This window comes from Lonchura striata, chromosome 2 (genome assembly GCF_050655825.1).
Source record: "Lonchura striata isolate lonStrDom1 chromosome 2, ASM5065582v1, whole genome shotgun sequence".
Lineage (NCBI taxonomy): Eukaryota > Metazoa > Chordata > Aves > Passeriformes > Estrildidae > Lonchura > Lonchura striata.
Window position 1 is genome coordinate 114357315 of NC_140704.1, and position 26574 is coordinate 114383888.

General features: G+C 36.2%; 1 protein-coding gene across 7 annotated transcripts in view; it reads left to right on the top strand.

Moving 5' to 3' along the window:
* ASXL3 (ASXL transcriptional regulator 3) overlaps positions 1-26574 on the top strand; it is a 124996-nt gene that overhangs the window by 61684 nt on the left and 36738 nt on the right. For 6 of the 7 annotated variants that reach the window (XM_085572068.1, XM_085572065.1, XM_021525717.4 and 3 more), the window contains 4 exons: positions 7092-7213; positions 19550-19667; positions 20586-20705; positions 25136-25299. In XM_085572068.1, coding sequence (XP_085428194.1) covers positions 7092-7213; positions 19550-19667; positions 20586-20705; positions 25136-25299 — 524 coding nt within the window. Of the gene's footprint in view, positions 1-7091; positions 7214-12025; positions 12272-19549; positions 19668-20585; positions 20706-25135; positions 25300-26574 lie in introns of those variants that run through there. The other variant, XM_021525721.4, reaches the window with a different exon arrangement.

Sequence of the window (26574 nt, forward strand, 5' to 3'; positions counted from 1 at the left end):
GTACTGATTAAAGAATATAGGCAGAGATTTTCCTTTGGGTATAGCACTAGCTAACAGATTACCAGCGTATTGCATTCATTATAGCTGTAAGAAGGAATTAAGGTAAACAGGAAAGGATTTATAAAAGACACATAAGAAGTCCTGAGTGAACAAATACTTCCTTTGTTTTGGGGGGTTTAATAGGGATGGTCTCATTAGCTTATGAAAGGTGAGGTGGTGACTTGATTGGTTTGTAAATATTTGAGAATAGTTATTTCTATGGAAAATATTTGGTCTAACAGACCAATTACACTTTTCAGACTAGAGCTGGTTTTTTTTGTTGTTGTTGTTTTTTTTCTTTTTTTTTTTTTCTTTTTTTCTTTCCAGGAAATTATTCTGTGGCATGAAAGTAGCATTTAGTTCAGTTCAAAAAACGCTTCATCAAATCCTCTGACTTGTGTTTTAGAATATGTGTGATACATATAAGGATGGGCATTGGTTGCACATTGAATTCTTAATTGTCCAATTGACTGCATTTTTATTTGCCCTTTTCCACTTTGATAGAGTCCAGAAGCCACAGTTCTGACAGAGTGATCAGAAATTCTTTAGCAAGAGTTTAAAAAATGCCTCTTTAAATGTAGCTGGAAGTAGAAGGATGAAACTGTAAGCAACAGCCTCAGCCCATTAGTGGGCTTTTAGACCACAGTCTTTTGGAATAAAAAGTACCAGCTGACACTCAGAGAAGAATCACATCATTCCTCAGCAGGCACATTTTTTGCAGTATAAATGCAGGCTACTGAACAATTTTACTAGCACAATAATATAAAAATTCCTAACCATTATAAACATGTGACTTGGCAAAAGCTATTACACAACATCAGTATTGCTAAGTAGACAAGTAGAATGGTCACACCTCAGGATTTTGCAGATGCTGTGGAGAATTTTTCTTTCCCCACCTTCTCCAAAGGCACGTGTTAAAGAAACTCTTTATGCTAGAGTTGATTTTGTTTGGAATGGGATTTCTAATAGAAGCTCTGTAGCAGTCCCATATCTTTAAAATTCCATTTTCCTCAAATATAGGTGTAGCATGTAAAGATGCTGTGGGTAAAAGAATTAAAGTCCCAATTACTGTTGCCTGGGAAAATGATGACTATAATATCCTTTTGCCCATCAATAGGATGTTCAGTTCTCAAAAAGCATTTGTCCCTAGGGTTTCTGAAGGCAGGGCTAATCCATCAGCCACGGAGCGCAGTTGATTAAAAATGGTCTTTGTGCGAGCCAATGGAATGCACAATGATGTACGTGTGGAGGAGACAGCAATTCCTGCTATAGTGTGACTTCCCTCCCCACCTCAGCCCAAACAGGGCTTCTCTTGTGTGCCCAAATACCAGCAACATGTCTCCTCCTGAGACACTTTGGTTTTCAGCACTTGCTAGAAGTGTATGTTCTTCAGCTATGAACATAAAATGGCAGAGTTAATTCCTTAGGCAGTTTTCTTAGAGGTAGCTGACAAAATGATGGACAGCAGAGGATCGTGTTCATGCTGAATCCTGAAATTTTGCTTGGTAGCTACTGTACTTTCAAACACCTTGTGCTTTTTAGACTAGGAAACCCTAGGATTACTGTGTAGCAAGGAGTGTATATCCACCACTGTTTGAAACCTGAGTCCTCATTTGGATATTCAGTTCCTTTCCAGGAATGGAATTCCTGGTGATTCAGTGAAACCTTTTACTATTAGCATCTTGTCTCTTAGGAATTATATTGGCTGATTCTACTGAAAATGTTTGTGACACGTGGCAACATCTGGATATGAGAGAATCTTCTAAAAGCAGAAGAGCAGCAATGAAGTAGCAGCTCAAACATAGCTCAACACATCAGGAAGCGAAGTTTTTCACTTTGCTTAGATTTTCTTGTGTATTTTTCTTTCATCTTCCTGCAACTATAAAATAAAAATATAGTACCTGGGATTGAGTTTGACTTCTTTTGTTTCATTATGAAGGGAGTCATAAGAATAAAAGGAGATACGGTGAAGCTTGAGGATGTTTCTCATCTTGTTTTTTTTCCTGTACAGTAGTTAATGAGGTCTAAGAAATTACTGGCTTACTGATGACAGGCTGTGGAAAATGTTGACTTGCTTTGGAATAAGGATTCACAGGTTTTTTCTAAGCTTTGTGAAATGTTTATGCTCAAAAACATGCTGTTAATATAATGGGATTCCGTGCAAGCTATGAAGCCGATGAGGTATTTGATGTCTTTTTCCAAAAGATACTATCCAATTGTATTTATTAATTCACAGTGCCAGTATTGCTTTTCAGAAAGAATATTGCAGTCGCTGTAGTACCCTTGATGTATACATCTGTTTTTGCTTGCTTTGGCAAACTCATACAATTAACTAACTCCCAAACTGGTTTTCATTTTCAAGAGCTGATGGCAACAGCTGAGTTCTGAATTGTTCAGTTTTGGCAAGTTGGGCTCTAGAGATCAAAGAGTGATGGAGGTGAATTACTCGATACATCTGTGCTGGCAAAGTGCAACTATTTATGTCAATACAAGTATAGATCTGTGTCACCCAAAGAAAATACTGAATTTTATGGATATTTTAGAGAGAGATATTGTATGTATGTTTTCCTGAGGGAGTTCTCTCTGAAATTTCATATCTCCAGATTGTGTGCATAGATTTTATGCTTGAGGTAGACTCTAGCTTTAGCATATGGTAACAATATTAATTTATGTTTTGTAACTTGGCCATTCCTAAACAATCCTTCTCATCTGCTGTGGTTACTTTAAAAAAAAGGGAAGTGGACTGCTGTTGATTTTGCTGGTATAATTTTAAATCAGTGTGATCTGACTGAAATCAAAATTAACTGTGCTGTTCATTTTGGGAAAATAAACCAACCCTTTACTGAGCAGGAATTTATCTGTCCATCTAGTTACATAAATCTGTTTACAGTTATCCCTAATAACTTTCAGTGGCAAGGAGAGATAATTTTTTGTTGTGTTCCTCAAAAAATTGTTTCTTCAAATAAACGTGTTCCCATATGTTTTACATAGGTGTCATTTATTGGGTGGGGAAGGTAAAAGGTAATAAAAAATCCCCAAATATAGCCTGTAAAATTTGAAATTCAAAGATAGCATTGCTGATTTTTATAAATTATAGCCTTTCATAATAATTAACAGAACTAATCTTGGAAAAATGGAAGATAGGAAGTTATTTTAAATGGAGTTTACTAAAACATTTTTAACATACTCTTTTTTCTAAGTAATTCTAATTCTATCATTCATGCTAACAGTCTCTGAACACTCACTAAGGAGGTCTTATCTTCAGAAACCCAGCTGCTCTTCCAGCTCATAACCTAACAGTTTAGAGCTTAATAGTTGCTTTTTCTTTATTCCTTCACTCGGTCCTGGCCCTTGAGGAAGCCAATTTAAAGAATGGAGTCTAATTATTCTCCACTAAATGGAAATGCCTCCTGTAGGCTTAAAACTACTCTTGTTTCCGTTTTCTACTGTAGCAATAATGGTGAATCCTCTTTATTTGCTACCCAAATATTTTCCCTTTGTCTGTCATATTCTGTCTGTCGGGGTTGGGTTTTTTTCCCTCCCAAGCACCCAGTTTATTTTTAGCATTCTTTCCTGATACAGATTTTCAAGTGATCATGGATCTGATAATATTCATGGATCTTCTGCGCTCATGGAAAAAGTGGTTGCAGCTTTCCAAAGTTGTATATATGTACAAAGAACACTTTAAATTTAATTTTCTTTTACTGTAATCTCTGGTTTCCATAGGAGAAATGCCTGTTTTATTGTTAAGGCATTATTTTTTCACTAGGATCATCAGTGGTAACTTCACTTATATATCTTTCTGTCGTATTTTTCCCTTTCTTTATGTCTGACCCATTCAGAGAAAAGCAGTTGGACTTTATCCATAGAAATTAAGAAATAAATAATGACAATTTTATGTGGTCATGGACATTTTAATACAGTCACACTTTGGCACAGATTGATTTAAATTACTAAGTAACAGAATATGTTTTAAAGATTAAATTTATTAATTGTCTCATATTTATATTCAATTTCCTACAGAAAAGACAATTAATATTGTTTTTAAACAATATCTTGATTATCCTCTAAATAAAGCCTGTGTGTCAATTGTAGTATTATTTTTTGCTAACAAAGTGAATAGACTGTATAAGTTGTTAAGCAATTGTATAATTGAACACCATGTATTTAGATTTTTAATGCTTTTATTTTCTGCTTTTGGAAAATAGGCAATGACATTACTTACTAGATGGTTAGGTTCATCGCCATATTTTGTATCAAGCTGGTTTTAAATGGAAATTCAATTAAAACATAAAAAACAACATTTAAAATAGTTTCCTACTATCTTACTATTTTAAGCTACAAGGTATATGAAGAAAAATATAATGTACACAGTAAGTTTTAGAAAGGAAGTATCATTTGTTCTAAATAAATTATGTTGAGTTTCTCTAATCACAGTGTCATTTTAAGTATTTTAAGCAGCAGATTTCAACCTCATGTATCTATTTCTTTAATCATGAACTACAGGAAACAGTTGGGGTTTTTTTCAAAACATTGAACAAACTAGATTTGGGTTGCACTAAAGAACTAGCGTGAAGTGAGGTATTCTTTCTGTATCTGTAGGAGAGATTACAGTGATGGAAAGCTATTTATTGTTTCAGTGGTTTCAATTCCAGTTGTTTTACCCACAAGAACAGTCCCTGTTTCTTGGTTTAAATTTGTTGTAAAAGATTCAAAGGAACAGAAGCAAAATAAATCAATACACCGATAATATTTTATTGAAAATTGAAGTGATTATAGGAATTAAAAATATGGCCTCTTAAAAATTCTGTCACAATTCCAGGTTTATTGTTAAAAGAGAAATGAATGAAAGTGCAAAATTAATAGAGGACTATTCTTTTTATACCTGCTCTACCATGACTTTGATGTTAATGGTTGCAGTGTTGAGATCAGATAGTTGTCAAACCTCTTCAAGATGAACTTTATCACCAAAATAAATAGGGGAGACTCCTGGATAATATCGTAGATCACCATAATAAAAATCTGAATTTCCCATTTCAACAAGAAGGTAATAGGAGTTGCAGTCATTTTGGGAACAGGAATAGGTTTATCATGGCAGGTCGTGTTGTATCTATCCTGTTTTAGGATGGGCATTTAAGTTTATCAGTTTCCATTCTTTAGGGATTTTTGAATGTCTTCTCCTCTTGTTAACTTTGGGGTTTGTGTGCACATGCTATTTCTGGGGTTTTTTCTTCAATTCTTTGACTCTCAAAATTTGCCAGAACACAGTAAAAAAAGAGTTTCTTTGAAGGAGAAGACAAAATCTGGGAAATTTGACATGTCAAGTTTTTATTTTGATGTAGGTGTTCTTTGTCTCAGGAGCTTAGCTGTTGCAGTGATTTGAATTATATAAACCTGCTATTGTTTGTTTTCTGCTGACACTTTGCAGCTCTTTTACATTGTCTTATTTGATAGTAAGCTTTGCTCATCATGTGGAAAAGATTGATCCAGGTGATTCTGTAAAGTCAGAACCTGTTTTGTGTTGCAACTTCTTTGTGTATTTTGACAAATTCTGCAAATAGATGAAAAATAAAAAAAAAAACAAAACTCAGTTATAAATCTCGTGACAAAATAGCCTTTCTCTTACCTGGTAAATTAATCTAATATCAGTTATCTTGGCATAACTGAAGTGCCATAGAGTGTATTCTCTCTTACTGTGGTGTTAATTACTTTTTCTTTCACTGCAAAAACAGGTTTAATATCACATGCATCTTATGATGGCCATTACTTATTGATAGCTGAATTGTCTGTGTTATTTGCTTATAAACACAAATCAAAGAAGATTACAATGTTTCTTCTAGGAAACATTGCTAAAGTCATGGGACTTAGCTACTTCCGTTTTCTGCTCATCCCACTGAAGGATGGGCAGAGAAAATAGATTAACACTGGGCTACATTATTTCTGGCACATATCTGTGCAACTTCTTTTGAGTGTCTTCAGACTATCCTGGTGGTGTGCAAAGTATGACAAATCTTGGAAAACTATTTACTGCTTCAAAACAGAAGGTATGTCAACATACAAGCCAGCTTTGAACACTGCTGGAAGGCAGACTTGAACTGAGTCAGCAGAGAAGAATGGAAGAAAAGCTGCTTCATTTCTGGATCCATGCTAATGCTGGTTTACCTGGGCAGTCTTAGGTTACCAGGGACAATAATAGTAATGCAAGGCATTAAGAGTGGAAAAGTTTCTACAGCCCTTTCAGTTGAGTTTGCTGATCACCAAGACTAATGGGATCCTCCAGCTCTTCTTTCAGCTTTCACAGCTGTTTAATAAAGCTGTAAAAAAACAAAAACAAAATAAATAATATTTTCATTTATTTTAACTAGGAGACTTTTCTGTGTCACACAAAACATTTATTCAAGAGGCTGTTTAATGCAAGTACTGTAGTATATGTTCATTAAAGCATGTATTATTTAGAAGGCTGACAAGTATAGCAGCATGTATTACCTGAGAGACCAGAATTCTTCTTGCAGGATATTGCAGTCTACCCATTAAACAGCAAAGTGTGTTCTTAGCTTTACCAAGAAGTACTTGTAAAATAGGTGAGTCTGGCTCCTAAGAAGACATTACAATCTGGTATGAAGTTACATATGTGTGAATCTTTCTAGATCCAGGGGTCATCAGTGTCTCTTGTACAAATGCTCATTTAGATATCTTATAATCCATTAAAATGTGTTGTTGAGGAAGGTAGTTTTCATCTAGTTTCTGTGTAAAATCTGTTAAACTATTTCAGTTACCTTTCACAACCTGAAAGGCAAAATATGCAAGGCCTCCTGAACTGCATAGAAGGGGTATGATATGGTACAAATATTAGTGAAGCAGTGTATTTTCTTAGAATATGGCTGGATTTTTAGGTGATGTGGACTCAAGATCAGCTGAATTTTCTACCACAAGCTTTTTGATTTTGAAGCATTTGCTTGTGTTGGTTTATTTTTCCATCCGTATGACTCTTGGAGAAATAGGGAAGATAACCCCCATAACAGTATTCTGATTTTTTATTTCTTTTTGTAAAGTTTGCCCAAAGCAGACATCTGAGGAAATGTCTTCCAATCGTGATTCAAGCCTTACTAATGCACCGGTGCAAAGCAAGCTAGTCTCTTCCTTCCAGCAGCACACAAAGAAAGCACTTAAACAGGTAAGCTTGTATTGACTGATCATCAGTTGGCTTCCCTTTAGTATCTCTGTCATTCCTATGTGAAAGGGATGTCAGCAGAATTTAAAGACTCTTCTAAAGATTTTTAGTGTTACGTTTAGTGACGTTTTGTTGGGGGTTTTGCTATGTTTTTAGCGAGGGTGCATTCCTATTTGTTGTGAGTTTAAGGTTTTAAGTGCAGTAAGGATTTAAAGTCAAGACAATTTCAAGTAAGTAGAATTCTTTATATTAGTACACCCCTGCTTTTCCTATGTAAGCATTTGTGTTGAAAATTTTATATGAGGTTAAAAATAAATTTAAAAAAACTTTTTGAAAGAAGTGCTGCAGATAGGAAAGACTCTAGGTATACTTGTTCAGTTTTTCTTTATGATCTGTTAAATATTTTTTTTTCACACTGTATTTGCTACTACAGGGTACAAAAGTGGGGTCAGGTTATTTTTGTTAAAAATAAATATGATTTGGATTATTTAGGTTCCACGTTAAGTACTAAAGCTTACAGAAGCAGTTGATTATTCAAAGTCACCTATTAGCTGAAAGCATGATAATGTGAAAATTATTTTCCAGCATTGCCAAATTAATTCAGATTACTGCCAGAAAAATGAAAAAGAAAAACTGAAAAACTAGAATTCAAAAAAACCCCTACCATTACCTCTTCTCCATTTTGAGTTGTTACTTTTCTAAAATGTTAAGATAATGAGATGATGATGTAATTTTTCTCAGAAATAGTTAGGGTTAATGGAGATCTTGTATTTCATGGGGTAGTTTATTACTGAGTGCTTTGTTTAGGCTCAAGTTAAGCAAGGCCTGTGCACATCTCTAAACACTTTAGTTTTTCATGCAGGCTGAGTTTAAATAAAATAAAATTAATAGATGTTTATCATTCACATAGGGTTATGATGTATTTAGAGGCTTTGAGGACTGAAAAGGATTTTTGGATTGAGGTCTTACATGTGTTTGTTCAGGAACATTGAACAGTGGGCACAAAACAGTTCACTAACCATTAGGATAGTTGTAAAAATTTACACTTCTTGGAAACTTCAATACAGATGCTTCGTTTTCTGTGAACTTCGTAGGGGTGGAGGGAGTAGGCAAAGGGGAGAAAAAGGAATAAAAAGAGCAAAGACACAAATGTTTGAACTTCTGTAATTGTTTAAACTCTACCATTTGTCACTTAGCTGATATGTAGCATTGAGAATAATTTTAAAAGGGCAAATTAATCAGAATAGCTTGATTAATATAAAAAGTCATAACATTGATGTGAATCTTTGAAAAAATTCCCTAAGGCAGTAGGGTTAAAGCAACATCCAAAAGTTAAGTAATCAATAGAAAGAAATTAGTTTCAATTAAGTTGATGGTAATTAGATCCTGTACTTCAGAGTATGACAGTAGCAGTACAGATATCACCAGAATGTTTTCTCTATGCACAATGTGAGACAAATGGGCATTTGTACAGTGGAATAGTATTTTTTTGCTTTGTTTTCTCTTAAAGTTTCAGGTGTTGGCTACTGCCATGTATACACATTGCAGGTTTGATTTGGTATTGTAGTAGAGGTGAATAAACCTTAACAGTGATTTTATTTATAAAATTGCTTTTGAAAATTTATTCTTTTGCTTTCTAATCTTTCAATTGCCCTTATGGATGCATAGTACCTAAAATTCATACAAAGAACCTGTCAGACCTTTGAATGCAGAAGAAACTTTTAGACCCAGTACACTATGCCGCACTCTTACAACTGATACAAACGTACTGATTCCCTGCTAAAGTAGCAGAGCATGAGCCATTACCATATTCTCAGCAAGTGCTTATAATATATAAGTGTATATATACTGTATATAATATACTGTAATGGGGGTCTTCCTTAGCTTTTGCTTTTTATCTACTGCAAAACAGTCTTCAAAGAATGAAAACCTACAAGATAGTTTTCAGTTTCCTGCTCAATTTATTTAAAACCAGTGTGTTCTTCACATTACTTTGATCTTGTGTGTATTTATTTTGTAACCTCTAAAAATAAAGTGAGAGGGAAGTTGACGATGTGTAGTTCTGTTTGAAGATCTTAGCTGGAAATAGAAGATTTTCTCTACGGTTTATCTACTTATTAACTACTCATATGTAATTCTCTTTAAATTATTATGTGCTGGATTTACATATGATTTGCTTTTTTAATGAATTCTGGAGATATATTCCTGGGCTTAGATTGCAAAGAACAGTCTCATGTTTGGCTTGTAAAAGCCTGCATTTCAGGATGTTCTCATGAATGAAATTAGTAACAATGCTGTCTTTCTTGAGCTCTGCAAGGAGTATGGAAGAAAGGGCATTTTTTGAGCCGTGGCTCTTGGTTTTGATTTCTCTCAGGTAGCAGTGGATTTGGGATGTTTTGCAGAGACTAAGGAGGTGTGCAGTTGCAGTGGATTTTCATAAGCTCTGTGTCACAGATCAGCCCTTATGTCCTCACCTTTCAAAGGCTGGGCTGCCGTTTTGGTCTGGAAACTTTCTAGCTTCATCACCTTCCATGGTGTCCTTGTTGGGAAAGAGATTTTGAGTGTTTTATCACTGAGTGTGTTTCATGCTTCCCTTTGGTTTCTAACAGAGTTTCAGTTTTCTCTTGTAAAATGCTTTACACTTTGCTCTGAGTGTAATGTCCCACAAACCAGTTCCTGTTCATGAGGGTATAGACCAAAGAGCTTATGGTGTAGAGCTGCCTTTTATGCTTAGCTTTCTGATGGCAGATTTTACAGATTTCTGTTTTCCTTGCGCTGTTGGAAGTGCTTGGGCATGTGTGCCCAGCTATTGCTGATCTTGTACCTTTGAAAAGAAGGTTTACGGCACGCTATCACACGCTGATTTCCTATCAGTACTGATCAGTTCCATACTGATTTACCTCATTTTCACACTCAAGAGAGTTTTGGCATGCAGACCCATGTAAGGACCTCTTCCTGGGAAAGTACTGAACTACACCTGCATCTGCTAGCAGTGGTACATGGTCACACTACTGTGTGCATTATTCTTGCTCTGGACGAGGCTAATTCCAGTATGGACATCAAATCATGGCATAGTATCTACATGCTTCTCTCTGGTCCAGTTTCTGTTCCATTGACTTGAGGTGATACTTTTTTGTGGAAGTCTTCGCTGTATACAGATTTATCTGTATCTGACAAGATGTTCTTGGAACATTTCTCAGAAGAAACAATCATACCTGCAAACTGGCCTCACATAGGTAACACTGAGAATGTGTGAGTATCCAGGACATTGAGGTGGTGTTAGTCTATGTTGGACTCTGATAGCCAAGTGTAAGAGCACCTTGCTCGTCAGTGCACCAGGTGTTCCCTGGGTCAGTACCAAGAGAGGAGAAAGAACTTGAAGATGCGCTCTAATGGTGTCTGGGATGATAGTAGACCTCCCAGACGTGGAAGAAAATCCTGCCTCCCTTTTGGCACTTTGGAATCAGCACCAAGAAGGGTACCCATAAATTTTCTGTTGGGAGAAGAGAAGGATACTCCATTCAGACTCAGAATCTGAATACAGAACCAGGACATGTCTGAGACTGTGCTGGGCATCCAGATCTCTTGTAGAGACAGAAACTCCAGAGACAGCAGCCAAGTGGGTTTGGGAGGAGAGAAGCTCAGGAAATAAGGGAATCAACACAAGGTATGTCACTGCCATGGTTTGTTTTGTTTTCCTTAACTTTGGGCTTTGTCTGCATGCTTGGTGGCTGGGTTAATATATGTGCCACTATATAATTCATAAAGTGGGTAGATGCAGTTTTTTAATGAGAAGGAAGGCACCCATTTTAGGATTTGTTTTTATAAGAGAAATGGCAACTCCACCCCCTTTTTTTTTCTAGTAGATGCTGTCACGCCCCAAGCAGTAATAGAGCAATGGGGAAATTAGGGTTTAGCTCATGTATTGTTTCTGAGTTGTAGGATATTAGATATGTCCAGCTCCAAATAATATTTCAAGCTGACATTTCTACCACAGCTGTTATTCTTATTTAGAAACCAACCTACAAGAGATTAAATTTCAGGATGGTTAACACTGTAATTTATGCCTGATTTACCCAAATTCATATAAGTAGTTTATCAAGATCTCTTTGTTTCTTTTTTTTTTTTTTTTTTGACATTTGGACATAGATGTCCCAATGCCTAGGTTGGTACTGAAGGCAGAATCCTGATCTCACATTATGCTGGTGTGAATTTGCTTTCCTGTCTTCAGTTCACACTGCTTACCATTCTTTGCGAGAAGAGCAAACCCACCAGTCTTGCTCTCTCCACACTCATTCTGTTAAGACTTCTTTCCTTGACTACAGCCAGATGCAGGTTATCTTGAAGCATTTTGCTGTCCATAGGAAGTAATCCAGTATGAGACTATCTGTGGTGTCTCTCCTTTGACTCATTTGAGCAACTACTCCCTCACATGCTGTAATATAAGCCTGATACATTTGCCTGCGCTGCTTCCCTTCCTCACTCCAAAGAAGCAAAGGTGACAGAGGAGATCATTATGATTTTGTCCTAATCACTTAGAATTTAAGTGCAGGGTGTCTTCCTGAAAGGCTCTGAAAATCCACTGTGAACTGAGAGGTATTTTTGTACTGACTTCCTCGTTATAGAGAGTTTGCTGCAGTTGCTCAGTGTCTCACTTAACCACCTTCTTATGTTTCATTTCAGATGCAACAAATGTACCAGTGCCACAGTTGGAGAATTCTGGCTCCCTAGCTGAAGCATTTGATCAGATGTATGGCAACATAAGTGATGATTCTTGACAAATTTTCCTGACAACAAATGGAAAAGAAGGAAAACATGTTGCTTTTTGACTTCTAGAAAGACATGGGAAGGGACACTGGAGTTTACAAAATGCATTCCGGAAAATGGAAGTTTGAAGACGATAAAATAAACTGATTTTCTGATTGCTGAGACAAGTCTAGGGAAGAGGACAGAGAAACTATGGCAGGGAGACTGCATAATGGGGAAAAGAAGCTGGGAGAGCAAGAGTTCCAGCAGACGCTGTTCAGGGAGTACATGCATTGCTCGAAGGCTGGCTGCACGGTATGTCCCTCTAAAGGTCCCTATGCATGGGCAGCATGCACCAGCTGCTCAACACAGTGCTTTGGTAAGACCCAAGACAATGTTTATGAGATTCTCTTCTGGGTCATCCCTGTGTCCTCAGCCCTTACCTGTGATGGAAAGAAAGGGACAGAAATCCACACTATCCTTGCTTTTTACCACTTTTGTAATAACTGCCTCCCAGTTGCTGGAGCATTCTGTTTGTTTGCACAGCATGCTTTTTACAGTGCTCCTGCACCTTTTCTATTTTAATAAATGTATTTTAGAGAACTTCTTATTCTGAGAACTAACTAAAGAATTTTAAAGCAATTTTACGTATTGAAGCGTAGTTGCCCCTCTATCTCATTGTAGAGCAGTATCCCTCATTTAAAATATGTCCTAGCATGAGCATTACCTTTGTTTAAACCTGACACTGTGACATATTGAAATCTTCTTCCCAAATATAGGTTGAACATGTTCTCTTCTGTTCTGTAGATACAGTGGCTTTTTCCAAGGCTCAAGTAGTCAAGCTGAATACAGCAGCTTAGTTCTTAGTTGCATTTATCTGTTAATATGTTTCTGTAAGTAGTCTGTGCCTAAAAAAGCTGGGGGAACTATTTCAGATGGATTGGTCATTGCTGTTGTATTAATGAAAATAAAATCACTAGAGACTGGAGTCCAAGTTAAGCTTTTCCAGTGGAGTTACATGATTTTTACTTATAATAGCAGTGAATATCTAAGTGAGTATCTTCTTTTGGTCCATGTGAAAAGAACAGCTTTTGATTTAAATAATTTGTAACATGAAATGATATCCAGGTGACAATGAATCATGCCTTGATTTTGAAGTGCATCCTAGAAAGTATTGGTCTTTTCAGGGAAAGGCAGGATTTGGAAGAGCTCACAATTCTTCAGAGCTCTAGGAAACCTCCTACAAAATGTTGACAAGCAGTTATCTGCAAATGGTGTTCCAGGAGATGTTGAGTAGGCCCCCAGAAGGCTGTGTTCTCAGGATGTGTGGGCAAGCAGAATACCCAGGCTGAAAGAGGATGTCAGGCAGAAAGACATCACACTGCTTACATTGGGGCACTGTTAATTCTCATAGTAGTAATATGAGAGGATTTTTTTTATCTGCGGAGTCTAGCCATGAAGCCTCTGCTGTATGCTCTGGCCCCTGTGCAAAGTATGTTTGAAAATCTGACCTCTTGGAAAGTGTTGATTGCTGTTTTAAGATTTTGTATTGACATTGCTATCTTTATTTTAATTTATTTTTAAACTGCTTTCTACAAACTGTTGCCTTACCTATATGTGCTTTGTTGTGCTAAAGAACTCATTTCCCCATAAAACACTTTTCAGCTGATGGATGTTGTTAATTTAATACTACACAAACCATAAAAAACCCCCAATTCTTCTCTGTGTTAAAAAGCTTTCACTGTGTTGATGCATATGGTATCATCATTCCCATTCACATGCAAGTCAAAACAGACATTGAATACATCACATGGGTTTTTTGTCCTTTTTTTTCTGTGGTTGGAAAGCACCAAAAACATTTACTTGGCAGTCTGTCGTGATCTGCAGCAACTGTAGCTGTGACTGCATTATTGTAGTCCTGTAGAAAGGAGTGTTTGCTTTAGGTGTACAGACACACATGTGAACAGACAAATCTCCTTGTCTCTGCCTCACAAAGATCCAAGCACTTCAGTTCAGTGTTGGTTAGTACATAGGTAAATATTCAGTGTTAATGTGTACTGTAGTCCTACAGAAAGACCCTGAGCCCTACTGAGACCTGTGAACAAATATGCAGCAAGACATTATTTTTATTCTGAATACAGATGTAAGTATCACAACATAGGAGGATGGCATGGGACATGAAGAGATATTTATATGAGAACATATTAGCATTTCTTTGAAAATAAACTCCAAGTGTCCAAACTTCCATCCTGCTGATTCTGACACTACTCTTCATCTCCAGATGACCAGTTGTGTACTCTTGGCACCATACTGACATGTGTAGTGTACTAGTGTGGTTGGAAGTAAATTAATTTGCTTTGCAAATGGCACTTTGTGCTTTCTGGTTGTTTCCATAGGACATCTTTATTGTGTTCTAATCTTATGGTTGCATGCTTATAACTGAGTGCTTTGTTTATGTTTAATATAAGAATTAGTAGCATCTAGGAAATAATTATGGGTTTACTGTTAATGATTTGTAGTGCTTACTGTTGTAGTTTAGCTGCTTTGTCTGTCCATGAAACAGGTTGCCACTGAGAAATTTTAATTTAACTGAGACATGGGAATTAAAGGCTCTTAATTTTGCTAACAAAATGAGGGAAAGAGAGAAGACAAAGACTGAATTTTGTGCTGGTGTTAAGTGAATCAGTGATAAACCATAAACCTGTTTCATCGTTGTCAGTTTGGGATCCATAACCATGATGTAGTCTTGTTATTTATTTTGTGCAAGAGACTTAGCTCAGTGTATCATAGCTTGAGTTTTCACATGGCAGAATTTAGGAATTCCATAGCTTTACATTTCTGATCCATAATGTGTGAAATTTCAAAGGTTATGTTTCATTACATGAGTTTCAGAATGTAGTCTTGACATTTATGGAACAAGTAGAAATCTGGGATGATGTTGCTTAATGCAGCCAAGTGTTACATGTCTTTGTTGATAATGACTTAATTTTTAACATTCTCAGTGTGTCACACATTTAAGCTCAAATGAAAGTGGCTTTCTGCATTAATGGTTTATCTGTGTGCTCCATTTTTTCATTCTGATTTTAAAAGATGTGGTAAAGAAAAATAACAAAAAAAAATTGCCCAGCAGCAGTAAAAATCAGAGCACAGAGGCTGACATTTCGCTTCTGGTGCTCTTTTTGGGACATATTTTGCCCCCATCTCCAGTTATGTTTTAGTTTATGTTGTTTCGTTTCATTCCTACTTGAAAGATGACTTTATGAGTTTTCACTGAAGACAGTCAACCACCGTGTCACATAGGTGAAGAAGTCTTTCCTGTGTTAAGATCAACTAAACATGAAATTACTATTTCTGAGAGCATATAATGGCATTCATGAAACCTCCAAAATACTGCTATACTCCACTAGGGATTGAAACTCCCTGAAAAACAAAAGGAACCTTGCTCTTGTCACCTCTTTATTTAAAAAAAAACCACTTGGAATTAGAAGTTCACTGTTAGTTTCATGGTGTTTTTCTTTTGCCATCTATCTTCAGCGTTTATGTTTTCTTAATTTTCATATTTTTATTTTATTTTGAATTCTTTGGATGAAAATGGATTGATAGTTTACTTAAAGATTTTGGCAATAAAAATAACTTCATTAAACCAAATAATTATGCCAAGCACTGTATAATGACCATGGCAGTGTTATTCAACAGATGGTCACAAGTTCATTTTTATGAATGGGAATACTGGGAATTCTCCATACTCATTATGTGCTAGAGATCCACAGATGTCCTTTGCAAATCTGCTTGTGAAAGGCTGGATGTAAGTATTATATTTTGGTGGTAATTTTAAGAGAGCTTGTAATGTTTTAACTTGTATATTACATGAACTTTCATTTCCTTTCAGGTTTTTTTATTTATTTGTTGTACAAATAGGATGGTAGTAATGCCTTATAGAATACTTCAACAGTCATGAGTTCTAGGTATTTAAAACGTGCAGCTTTTTAAACTCAAGCATTTAGCATGAAGTGATTGAATGCATTTGAAATGTAAACATAGCATCTCATTAAAGAAAAATATGCTTTATTTAAGCTATCATATGCACTACATGTGTTTTTTTCTAATTTAACATAGTGAAAATGACACCTTACCATTTGGTGAAATCATTATCTGTTTCTTCCTGTTCTGTAGGAAGTCCAGCTAGGAGGTTATATATCTCTAAATATGGATGAGATAGAAAAGGTTGTGTCCGTGAAAGATGACAACATATTATGTGTTAGTTACTGTTTCTGTATCTACAGTGATATCTGGAACCATTTTTCTGTGGAATAAGTTACAACATCTCTCATTTTCTTCAGTGCTAGTTACAAATTTGATTTATTTGGTCATGGTGACTAGGAAAGCACTAAATTAGCTTGGCGCACTGAAAGCTCAGTATAGCAGGCATTTGGTGCATGTTTCACTTGGAGTAATCTCATTGACTTCCCAGCTAAGTAGAATTAATCTTGGGTTACAAGATTCTTGTCTTATCCTGCAGTAGTCTTGTATTCTAAAATGAATGTCCCTCAGGCTAGGTATAGAGAAGTTATATATTTGTCCTCAGTGGAGACTACAGAGATTGTCCGTCTTCTATACTTAACTCCTTCTGGTGTTTGGCTTTCCTTGTAACTGGGTGTCAGTCAGCAGTTTCTCCTGCTGCTGGGTTGTCTTGCAAAGACTTGTCTGTCCAAAAATTTGAGATCCTGCAGCTTCAAATTCAGAGGAGAAATATACACAAAATTGTTGTGATGAGCTAGGCATATCACAGCAAGAATATCTGCGCAGAATCTCAGCCATCTCTTTACCCTGCAAATCATATATTAGATTATTTACTTGTTACCTTTGTACCCTCTTCCCCTGTCTTATATCTTTCATTTGACAAATGAAAAGACAGAGAGTTGTAGGGAAGGTTATGTGTCTATTCTCTGTAAACAGGGTAATTCACTGGTAATTCGTTAATTTTGTGTTAAAAGTTTTACTTAGATTTAACATCCGTATTGTGCGGGGTTGGGTTTTGGGGTTTGTTTTCTCTCTTTTTTTTGTTCTACAGCCTGTTTTTCAGTGTGTGTAGCTCTACTGTCAGCTTGATTTTCAGACTTAACTTGGGCCCTTTTTAGTGACCAGTTCCTTGCTCTGGGAAACTGGAGGAGCTGGGGAAAAGACTGGCAGTGAATCAATGTATGTTAGGGAAAAAGAAACCCTGAAAAACAAATGTTTGTCAAAGGGAAATGATGTCTTTAAGGCTTTTGCTTGACCCTCGTAGATAGAGTTGCTTAGGCTGTAGCTCCAGGAGTGTGCTATGCCTCAAAGTAAATAGTTCTGGTGACTTTCTGCTCCCAGCTGTATTTCCTCATCTTACTGTCCAGGGAGTGTCTTGCATTAGTGCTCCATGGGCATGAGTTGGCCTGTGCTCCTGGCATCTGGCAAATGCCAGATCAGTTGCATAAATATGTGCTTAAGACCACAGGGGGCCTGCCAGTAACAGCAAATAAGGTAAGTGGTGCTTCTGACAAATACTGGGTACTGCTGCCCCTGCTCCAGCAGCGCTTGTGTCACCTGAGGTGTGAAAACACTGCGTGTCTGTCACTGGTGGTGGATACACTGCTGGCTCCTTTCTCTCCCTCATGGGAGTTCAGTCTATGCATTGAAAATCAACTGCGAGGCTTGACAAAGAATCTGCCTCTGCCACAGTGGCTGCATAAATCATTAAAATGGTGTTTCTGTATGGATGCTGGCCACAAGGCTATGAAACCTTCGTGAGAGGTGGAAATGGTCTTGGAAAGTCAGGAGGAGGCAGGAGGACAACAAGGAACATTGTTCATTGTTTGGGCTCTAACCATTTGCCTTGGGTGGAGGAAATGAAGATGACGTGAGGCAAATCAGACTGTGGGGCACCATGATATGAAGTTGTGGTTATATTGGTGTATTGGTGGTGCAGACATTGCCAGTCTTTCTGTTAATTTTTAATGAACTGTTTCCCACTGTCTCCATGGTATTGCTGTTAATTAAGGATCACCTGAATTGACACTTAGTTTTGCAGGGTCATTTTTGGAATTTTGAGGAATTTCTGAGAAATGTTAATGCTTTAGAATTTTCTGTCCACAAGTCTGGCTGTGCTTGCTCAATACCAGTATGAAATTTGTCTCAAAAAAGTTTGAAGTATCGGCTGTTCTTTATGGCTTTCTGCTGTTTCTTTGGTTCAGTGCAGATCTGACCAGCTTCCTCTCTTTGTTTGATTTCAAGTGTTCTAATTTGCTTTTTATTGCACAGTGCTTACATGTCTTTTCAGAAGTACAATAAAATGGGTTAATCCATGAAATAGCTTCTATGTGGCCTGGTGTATTTTACACTGTGTAGAGTGTTATTTAGAGGAATAGACCAATATTGATTTCTTTCTTCTCAGAGGTTTTTTCCCGTATTATTTAGCTATGTGAACAATTTGGAAAGGTATTACAATCCATTAAAGTTACAGACTTAAACCTTATAGAGCATCAGTCATTCATGCTCATAAACCTATAGGGATAATTCATATCAAATATGTTCCTTGTTGATACGGTATTACTTTAATAAATCCCCCAAGTTCAGAACACAAATCACAGTTGTAAAAATAGAGTGCACAGTAAGAATGGAGAAAAATAGACAGGAGGCTAGGAGAGATCTGTATTAAGCCCAGCCCATTCTGATTAATTCCAGAATTTTAATGCTTGCAGATGTATTAATTGGCAGGTATTCATATTTTTATGTTTTAAGACCTTTTGAATGAGATATCATCTTCCATATAAAACAGTCTGATGGGTATTTGCTCTTTCTAATCTGTAGATATTTTATATTACATTATCAGCCCTGTATTCAATACATTTATGAAACACAAAGCACTACCATTTGTAGAGATTTATTCGTGTATCATTTTCCCCCAGATTTGCCAGAACACCATCATGTTCGTGTTCTGAAGGTTAATGCCCAAAGTCAAACAGACAGAAGCCAAATGCTGCAAGGTTTCCAAGATTAGGACTGATTCCCTTCACGAAAATAAATGATTCCTGCCATGTTCAGTGATTTTGTGCAGCACTACTCACGGCTGAGTGAGTGCATCAATACTGTAGTCCTTACATGCTGTACATACTGATGACACTCTGTGTTAACTTGATTGACTGAGCAGTATACTGGAGAGGATGCACCTGCGAGAGATGTGCAGACATATATATTTTTATTCTGGTTTTGAAACATTTTGGGTTTACTTTTTTTTTTGGATGTCTTAGTTTCACATTTCATGGGTTATCATGTTGTGCTGTTAAGGTAGAGCAGACAGTTACGTGCTTCTTTGTTGTCAAAACTGGATTGGAAAATGATCTAAGGTGCATCTTCTTTCTCTATAAAAAAAGGAGAAAAAGGCTGATTTTACATTTTAAAAGAAAATGACATAAAGAGGACGAGTGTGAAGTCTGGCAAGTCAGTAGCTGTGTAAATTATGCTTATTTTAAGGGATTCAGTTTAAGGATAGAGAAATGTGTGTAATTCACTTATAAGCATTATTTTTTGCTACAGTTTTATGTTTTGTTATCGTTTTTGTAGGCTTTGAGACAACAGCAGAAAAGAAGAAATGGAGTCTCAATGATGGTAAACAAGACTGTTCCTCGTGTTGTTTTGACACCATTAAAGGTGTCCGATGAGCAGTCGGATTCACCTTCAGGTAAATAGCTAAAGGACCGTTTGCAAGATCAGCTCTAGTCACAGAGCCGTCCTCTGAATCAGATGTGTAGCGTACAGAATTTGGAATTGCTGAAATACTATTTCCACTGGGTGGCTTTGTTTAACGTCTTTATTTCCTTATCAAGACTCGTGTCTCAAGGATGGAGATTTTCCTTTAATAAAGAACTGAAGGCACACAGTAAAATGACAATTGGTAATAGCAGCAGCTTTAAAGGAATGCAAAGTAACATTTTGTTTGGCTCTGGAGCTCTAATGGAGGACCACATGCTGGTATTCAATGCCATAAAAGGAGGAGGGGGGAAAGGCAAGCTTCTCCGTGAATGTGAATTTGTGTCTCAGTTCTGCATTGCAATACTCAAATCCTTTTGTTAGCTTTTCTTCTTACACCATGCTTATCACTGCAACATAACCTTGACCTTTAGCTCTGGTGATGAAGTTGCTTCATTTTAAGATATTTCTGTCTCTATGTTTAACACAAATTGACAATTGTATTTCTGAACATATCTTTTCTTTAAATGTTTCTTCAAAAAGAAATTATGGGTTTTTTCAGCCTTAGGTTGCTTTACTGCCCCATAACTTAAGGTTAAAATATTTTTTAAAATATCTCCTGGGCATTAGAGAACTATGTTATTTTTATTAGATCACTGAACATTTTTATTGACTGCAGTGTTCAGTAAACTTTAGTTTTCAGCACTTAATTGATTTATTGAGCTTTTACTTCCAATACTTCTGATGAGGAGGAATTGTATTGTGACCAGAAAAATATATTGCCTTTCAGCAAGAAAATGTCAATTTTTTAAATCTTATTTTTGTTTTGTGTATGGTGTAGGGGGTGCTGAGGGGATTGTTAGTAAAAGTGCAAAAAGATCATATATGAGGGATTTTACTTTTTCCAAAGGATCGGAATCTAAAAATGGTGAAGCAGATGGTTCTGATAAAGAGATGAAACATGGGCAAAAGTCTCCAACTGGAAAGCAAACAAGCCAGCACTTAAAGAGGTTAAAAAAATCGGGTTTAGGTGAGTAGGAGTGAAATAAATATCTTACTTGTAATATTGATATTTTTCTAAACTCTGCGTTCTGTTGGAAAGTTTTATTTTTCTGTTTACCTGTCCCTTTTTCAAACTCAGCAGCTGATCCTTTCTCAAGAAGACATCTTTCTGTCTACCTGAAAAATCCATGGTCAGTTTTTTTTCGTCCTCAGTGGTTGCTTTTTAAAGTTTGACAGACCTAAGCAATTGCAGGGAGAGTTGATTTAGCAGTTAGATTCTGATTATTGTGTAATGATTTTTTGGGGGATGGGGGCAATGTGTAACAGATATTCTTTCTTCATGGTGAATTTGCTTGCCTAATGTGCATTTATTCCCAGAGATAGTAGCATATTTGCTTACATGCTTGCCCGATTAGAATTCAATATTCTCTTTTCTTCATTTGCATTATTGCATGTCATATAGAGATTTGGCATAAAAGTTTTGGTTGGTTCTTCTTTGGTGGATTTGGTTCTTCAGCTGAATTTGTAACTATTTTGAAACTACATCTCTTGAGGTGGTAGATACAGTTTCTGATTTTATTTTCTGTGGGTTTTTTAGTGAGGTTCATGAATCATATTCTGTAATTAACAAAGAATTTTCTCTGAAAAGAGATGCTAATAGTAAATTCTAAATCTCCATGTCATAGGCAGATTTTCCTGCTCTGCATGAAATTTAATTTTAAAAGTTCCCTACGGAGCACAAAATGTAGTGTTCACTAAGACTCTTGTCTCTGCTTAAGTGAAGTCAAAGAATGACATAACTGTTCCTTTATCTTTACAAAGTACTTTTTGCATTCAGCAGAATGCTGAATTATTTAGACAAGTATTTCGGAATGTGGCCATGTCGGAAAAGATAACACAAGCTTTTTGTAGTGGCCAAATCCTAGAAGTTATTTTATGTCTATCTTTGTGGGGATAAGATTGTTCTTCTTTATTAATCATCCAGCCTGGTCCTATTTTTATATATAATGATCCTGTAAAATATCTTCAAGGCACTTTACTTCCTAAATGCCATAGGAGAGTTGTTAATGTGTGATTGCCAGCTCCTGGCAGTGTAACCTAGAAGCCTTATTGTATCACAGCCTCCCATAGAAGTGTACTTTGGTTTAATACATGATCTTTCTGCAAATTATCAATCAGTCCCATGTGGATAGTTAGTTCTTTATGTTGATCCAACATCATTATTCAAAATAGACAATACTCCCGCAGTATTATAGCTTCTGCTATGCAAAGTTATATTCAATGTTAGATGATTCCCTGTAATTTTTCTCTACATTTAAGACTGAGATACATAATATCAAGTATATATTCCTCCCCATCTTCAGATATGACATCAACTGTTGGCTCATGATATCAAATTAATTCATTAGGGGTTTTTTGGTGGATTTTGGAAAAGAAGTCTACTGACCTTTTGGAACACCACACGTGAAGTGCAGCAAACTTTGTATAAGGTTTAAGGGTTTCTGGTCTTGTACCTGTTAAAATGTTTTTCTCATAACACAACATTTCTTGGGATGCTAAAAGTGCAGTTGTAGAGCAGCTTTGAGACTAGGTCCTGTGTCCTGTGTAGTGCACAATCCAGGTCCAGATTGTGCTGATCTGACCAACATCCACTACATATTGTTTGGTAGACTTTCTGAGCTCTGATTAAATAAGATTACTTTTTTTCCACTTTAGTTAACAGATTCTGCCAACTGTGATTTCTGTCCTTTTTCTGTTTTCATTTTTATATCTTGATGTAGACCCATGGTGTTCTCATCTTCTTGTGGTTAATTCTCTGTGTTGAGGAGTAAACTCTTATTTTCCAAGTCTGCAAGCCTGAGTTTTCTCTCTTGTCTTTCAGCTTCTATTTCTGATCTGGACAGTGATACCCCTGAACTATATAAGTATTCAAAATGTCTTTCTCTGTGGAAAACAACATAGAAAACATTGGCACATGTTTTGTCATAAACTCTTCTCCGAGCTATGATTAGTGATGCAGTGGTGTCATACTTCCATGTTGCTCCCAAATACTTCAGTAAATCTTATTACAAACTTGGGACCTGCTATACAGAACCTAAATTAGCCATAGGAAAGGTGCAGGAGAGAGAATTTGTTTTTCTGAACAGATTTTGAGGGTTTTTAAAGTAGAATTGTGGTGTGGATCCACAGTTCGCTACTGGCCTAGAAGCACTACACATATTTCTTCCAGAAGCTGATAAAACCCCCATAGTACTCTGTAAGTGATAGCAGGTCAAATAAATCAGAAAATGTAGATTTGGCTCTTTGTCTTGGGCTTTTCATACTCTGAGAATATCTGCCACCAAAGGATGTTACTGATTTTGCCATCATGTATCTTATTTTAGTTTGGATTATCTCTTTGTATATGCCTTCCCATAGGATATAAAGTGCTAGCTGGGGAAAATGTTACTCTAATTTGGAGTCACTTAGAAGATGGGGATATGTATTTTGTATTGATTAAAGAAGAGAATACACATACAGGCATTAAAATTCAATACATCATACAACTTGTACGATGCTCAGGGACTATGTTCTTTTTACATTTATATTTAGTGGGTGAAACAGATGGTGAGGATAGTTTATTGTGATGCATTCATGAAAATGGGCACTTCTTCCATGCAATTGTCCTGTATAACAGGGCATTCATTTGCTGGTAATGAAGTCTTTGCTGTACTGAAATAGAGTATGTTAGAAATATGTGTTGGAAAAGGTTATCCTGTGCTGAGTGCAAAGTAGTTCTTGTCTCATTCAGTTACTATCAGCTGCTGAAAAGTAAAATAAAATTACAAGAATGCTTACATGAGGCTGTGACTGAAGTTGAGCTTTTAGAATTTACAAATCTTCATTTTCTTGCATATTTTGTAGTTACAGATTTTCAGGGAAGAGACCACCATAGGTCCTCTAAGAAATCGAAAGCATAATTGCATTCCTCCTATTAATGTTACTGTTAAGTAGCTTGTAGCATTTGAGACATTCCTAATAATCAGTATGGCCAAATTTTCTCATTTTTAAAACACATTTAATGTGTCAGTTTTAATTGCTCCTGAGAGGTCCCATGTAAATGCCAAATGCCATCATTCATCATAGCAGTGGAATAATATTTTAATCACTTTTTTAGGGATTCTGATGGAGTTTGTGTTTTATATAATTTATATATACCCCTCTTACACCATTTTTTAAATACTTGAAAGTACAACAAACTGAAATGTGAAGAAGTTTCCTGGGAGAGGTTAGAAGCTTTTGAGTTTTTCCAGCCACCTGGACTTTGATATGTTAAGACTCAGAGGGAAAAAAGGATTTTAGCAATACATAAATACCTTGAAGCAGATAGCTCTTTAATAAACTTTAAAAAGTAATTTCTAAATATTATCCTAGAAATAATAACAAATCAGACCAGACAGGATCTCCAGTGGTCATCTAATTTGTTCAGCAGTCATAGGTCAAAGTCAGATATGCATCTGTCATTACTGACAGGTACTTGTCTTAACATATTCTTAAAGTATTTTGATGGAGATTGTAATGCCTCCCTATGGATTTAATTCAGCATCTCCTTGTTATTGGTGGCGAAAGCTTTCTTTTCCCAGTATCTTAACAGATATATTTCTTCCTGTGCAAGGGTTAAAGTTGGTAGCCTTTCTGTCCACTGTGTAAAGTAAGAAGACATTATTCTATAATGCTGTGAATGAGCCATATGTTTCCCTTTCCCTCTGCTGAGTCTTTATCTTACTCCTTTAATCGTTCCTCACATACCTTGTTTACTAATCTCACAATTCCTGCTGCTGCCTTCTGTGTTTTAATCATTTGAGCTCTTAGTTCTTAGGAAAATCCTGAAAAATGCTTTTGGTTTTTGTTGTTAATGTTTTCAAACATTAACATATTAAATATTCTCATCTCTTTGATCTCTCTCTTTTCACACAGGTAGTTTTAGCAGGTGCAATGGGAGAAGTTCTGTAGGCCATAGGGCACTGCTGATGGCAAAAGAAAAGCTGTCCATAATTATTGATTCACATCATTCTTATTGAGCAGCCTTTTGCTTGAAAATAGGTGCTTATATAATTATTGTTGATGACATGATAGGATTTTTTTTGTGGATGTTGCATTGGTCTTGATCAAGAAGTAAGAATATGTCAGCTGTGATGTTTACTGGAACATAAGAGGTCAAGAGACAAATGAATTTTGTCTCTTTATTATAAAATAAAAATATTTTATCTTCAAGAGACAAATATAAAATATTTTTTATTATTATACAAATATAAAAGCTGTTAAGACACATAGAAATGGCTGTGTTACCCTTCTCAGGGTACCATTTCTCAAGAGCTTATTTTATTATAGAGTAAAAGCTAAAAACTTTAAAAGAAGATTTGTTCCTACTCTCTTCCTTTATTTATGTTTAAAGTTATTTCTGTTTATTTACTCCAGGACATTTGAAATGGACCAAAGCTGAGGATATTGACATAGAAACACCGGGATCTATTCTAGTGAACACTAACCTGAGGGCTTTAATAAATAAACACACCTTTGCTTCTTTACCTCAGCATTTTCAACAATACCTCCTGCTTTTGCTTCCAGAAGTAGACAGGCAGGTAAGTAGCATCATAAAATATTTCTATTTTTAATGAGACTTTTTTACAGTGTGTTTGCATAGGCTGATTTGACTGACTAGGAATCATTCCAGGAAAGACTTAGAAAATCTCCCTACTTTCTTAAGTAAAAGTGTTAGATGTAGAATGACTGTAAAGTTTTTCTGTGAAAACCAGCTCCTGCTTTTTTAGTTCCTGAAAACATTGCAGGTCCCTGAAAACTCTGCAGGTCCCTGAATTGTCTGAATGCAAAATGGGCAGCGAACTTTCAAACTTGCTAAATCACTTAATTAGCTTTTCTACCTGTGGTGTTGAAGATAAACTTCTCATTCTCAAGACTTTCTTTATTTTGAGTCTCTTTTCATCTGTGATCTTCCTTGGTGCTCTGCCAGCAATGTCCAGGTCAATATTAGTCAATTAATCAATTTTTGTTCTCCTGCTCTTCATCTTTTGCACAGGCCTATGTAAGCTCTCTCAGCTCCAGTGCACTGAATCAACTTGTTCCCACCTTTTATAAGGAATATCTTCTCCAGAGCTTATGGCTGTCTGCTCAGATCTGTTGAGGAGAATGGTTTGGAGATTTACAGGCTGAAAATATAATTTCAGTTTAGTGATCTTTCCTGCAATGTCTAAATTGTGATCTTTCCTACAATATCTGGTCTTTCCTCCATTTGTTGGTCAGATTGCAGGGTTTCTTAGAGAGAGAAACAAAAAGTCCTTCTAGTGTGTCTAGTAGTTAAAATAGATAAGAGATTTCATTTACTCACTTGCCTCACTTAGGGATTCAAGCAGTCTTACCACTTTCAATGGGGAATACTCATGCACATAATTCAGACTCATTAACTTACACAAATAGGGCATTTTATTTTTTGTAGATGGTCAGTATCCCTCTTTTAATATAGTAACTAGAGAATGCAGATCACTTAAATGAGTAATTAAAACCTGCATCTTAAATCAGTATTTCATTTCAGTATTGCAAGTTTTATTTTTTAAACTGTTAGTAGTTAGTCTACCACTAAAGCAGGGAGAATGCAATGTGACACAAAAAGGGAGAAAAATTGTGTTAATGTACATTTACTCAGCCTGTTATCAAATTATATACTGTATGTTGTGGACCACAATTCTGCATTTAGTAACAGAATGTTTGAGAAGGAACCTCAGAACAAGATCCATAGGAGAAACAATGTAAATGTCTTTATTCTCAAGCTCCCACAATGCAGTCAAAGTCAATATTGACAAGTCTTAAGAACACCTTTTTCTCTGCTGCCAAACAGATTT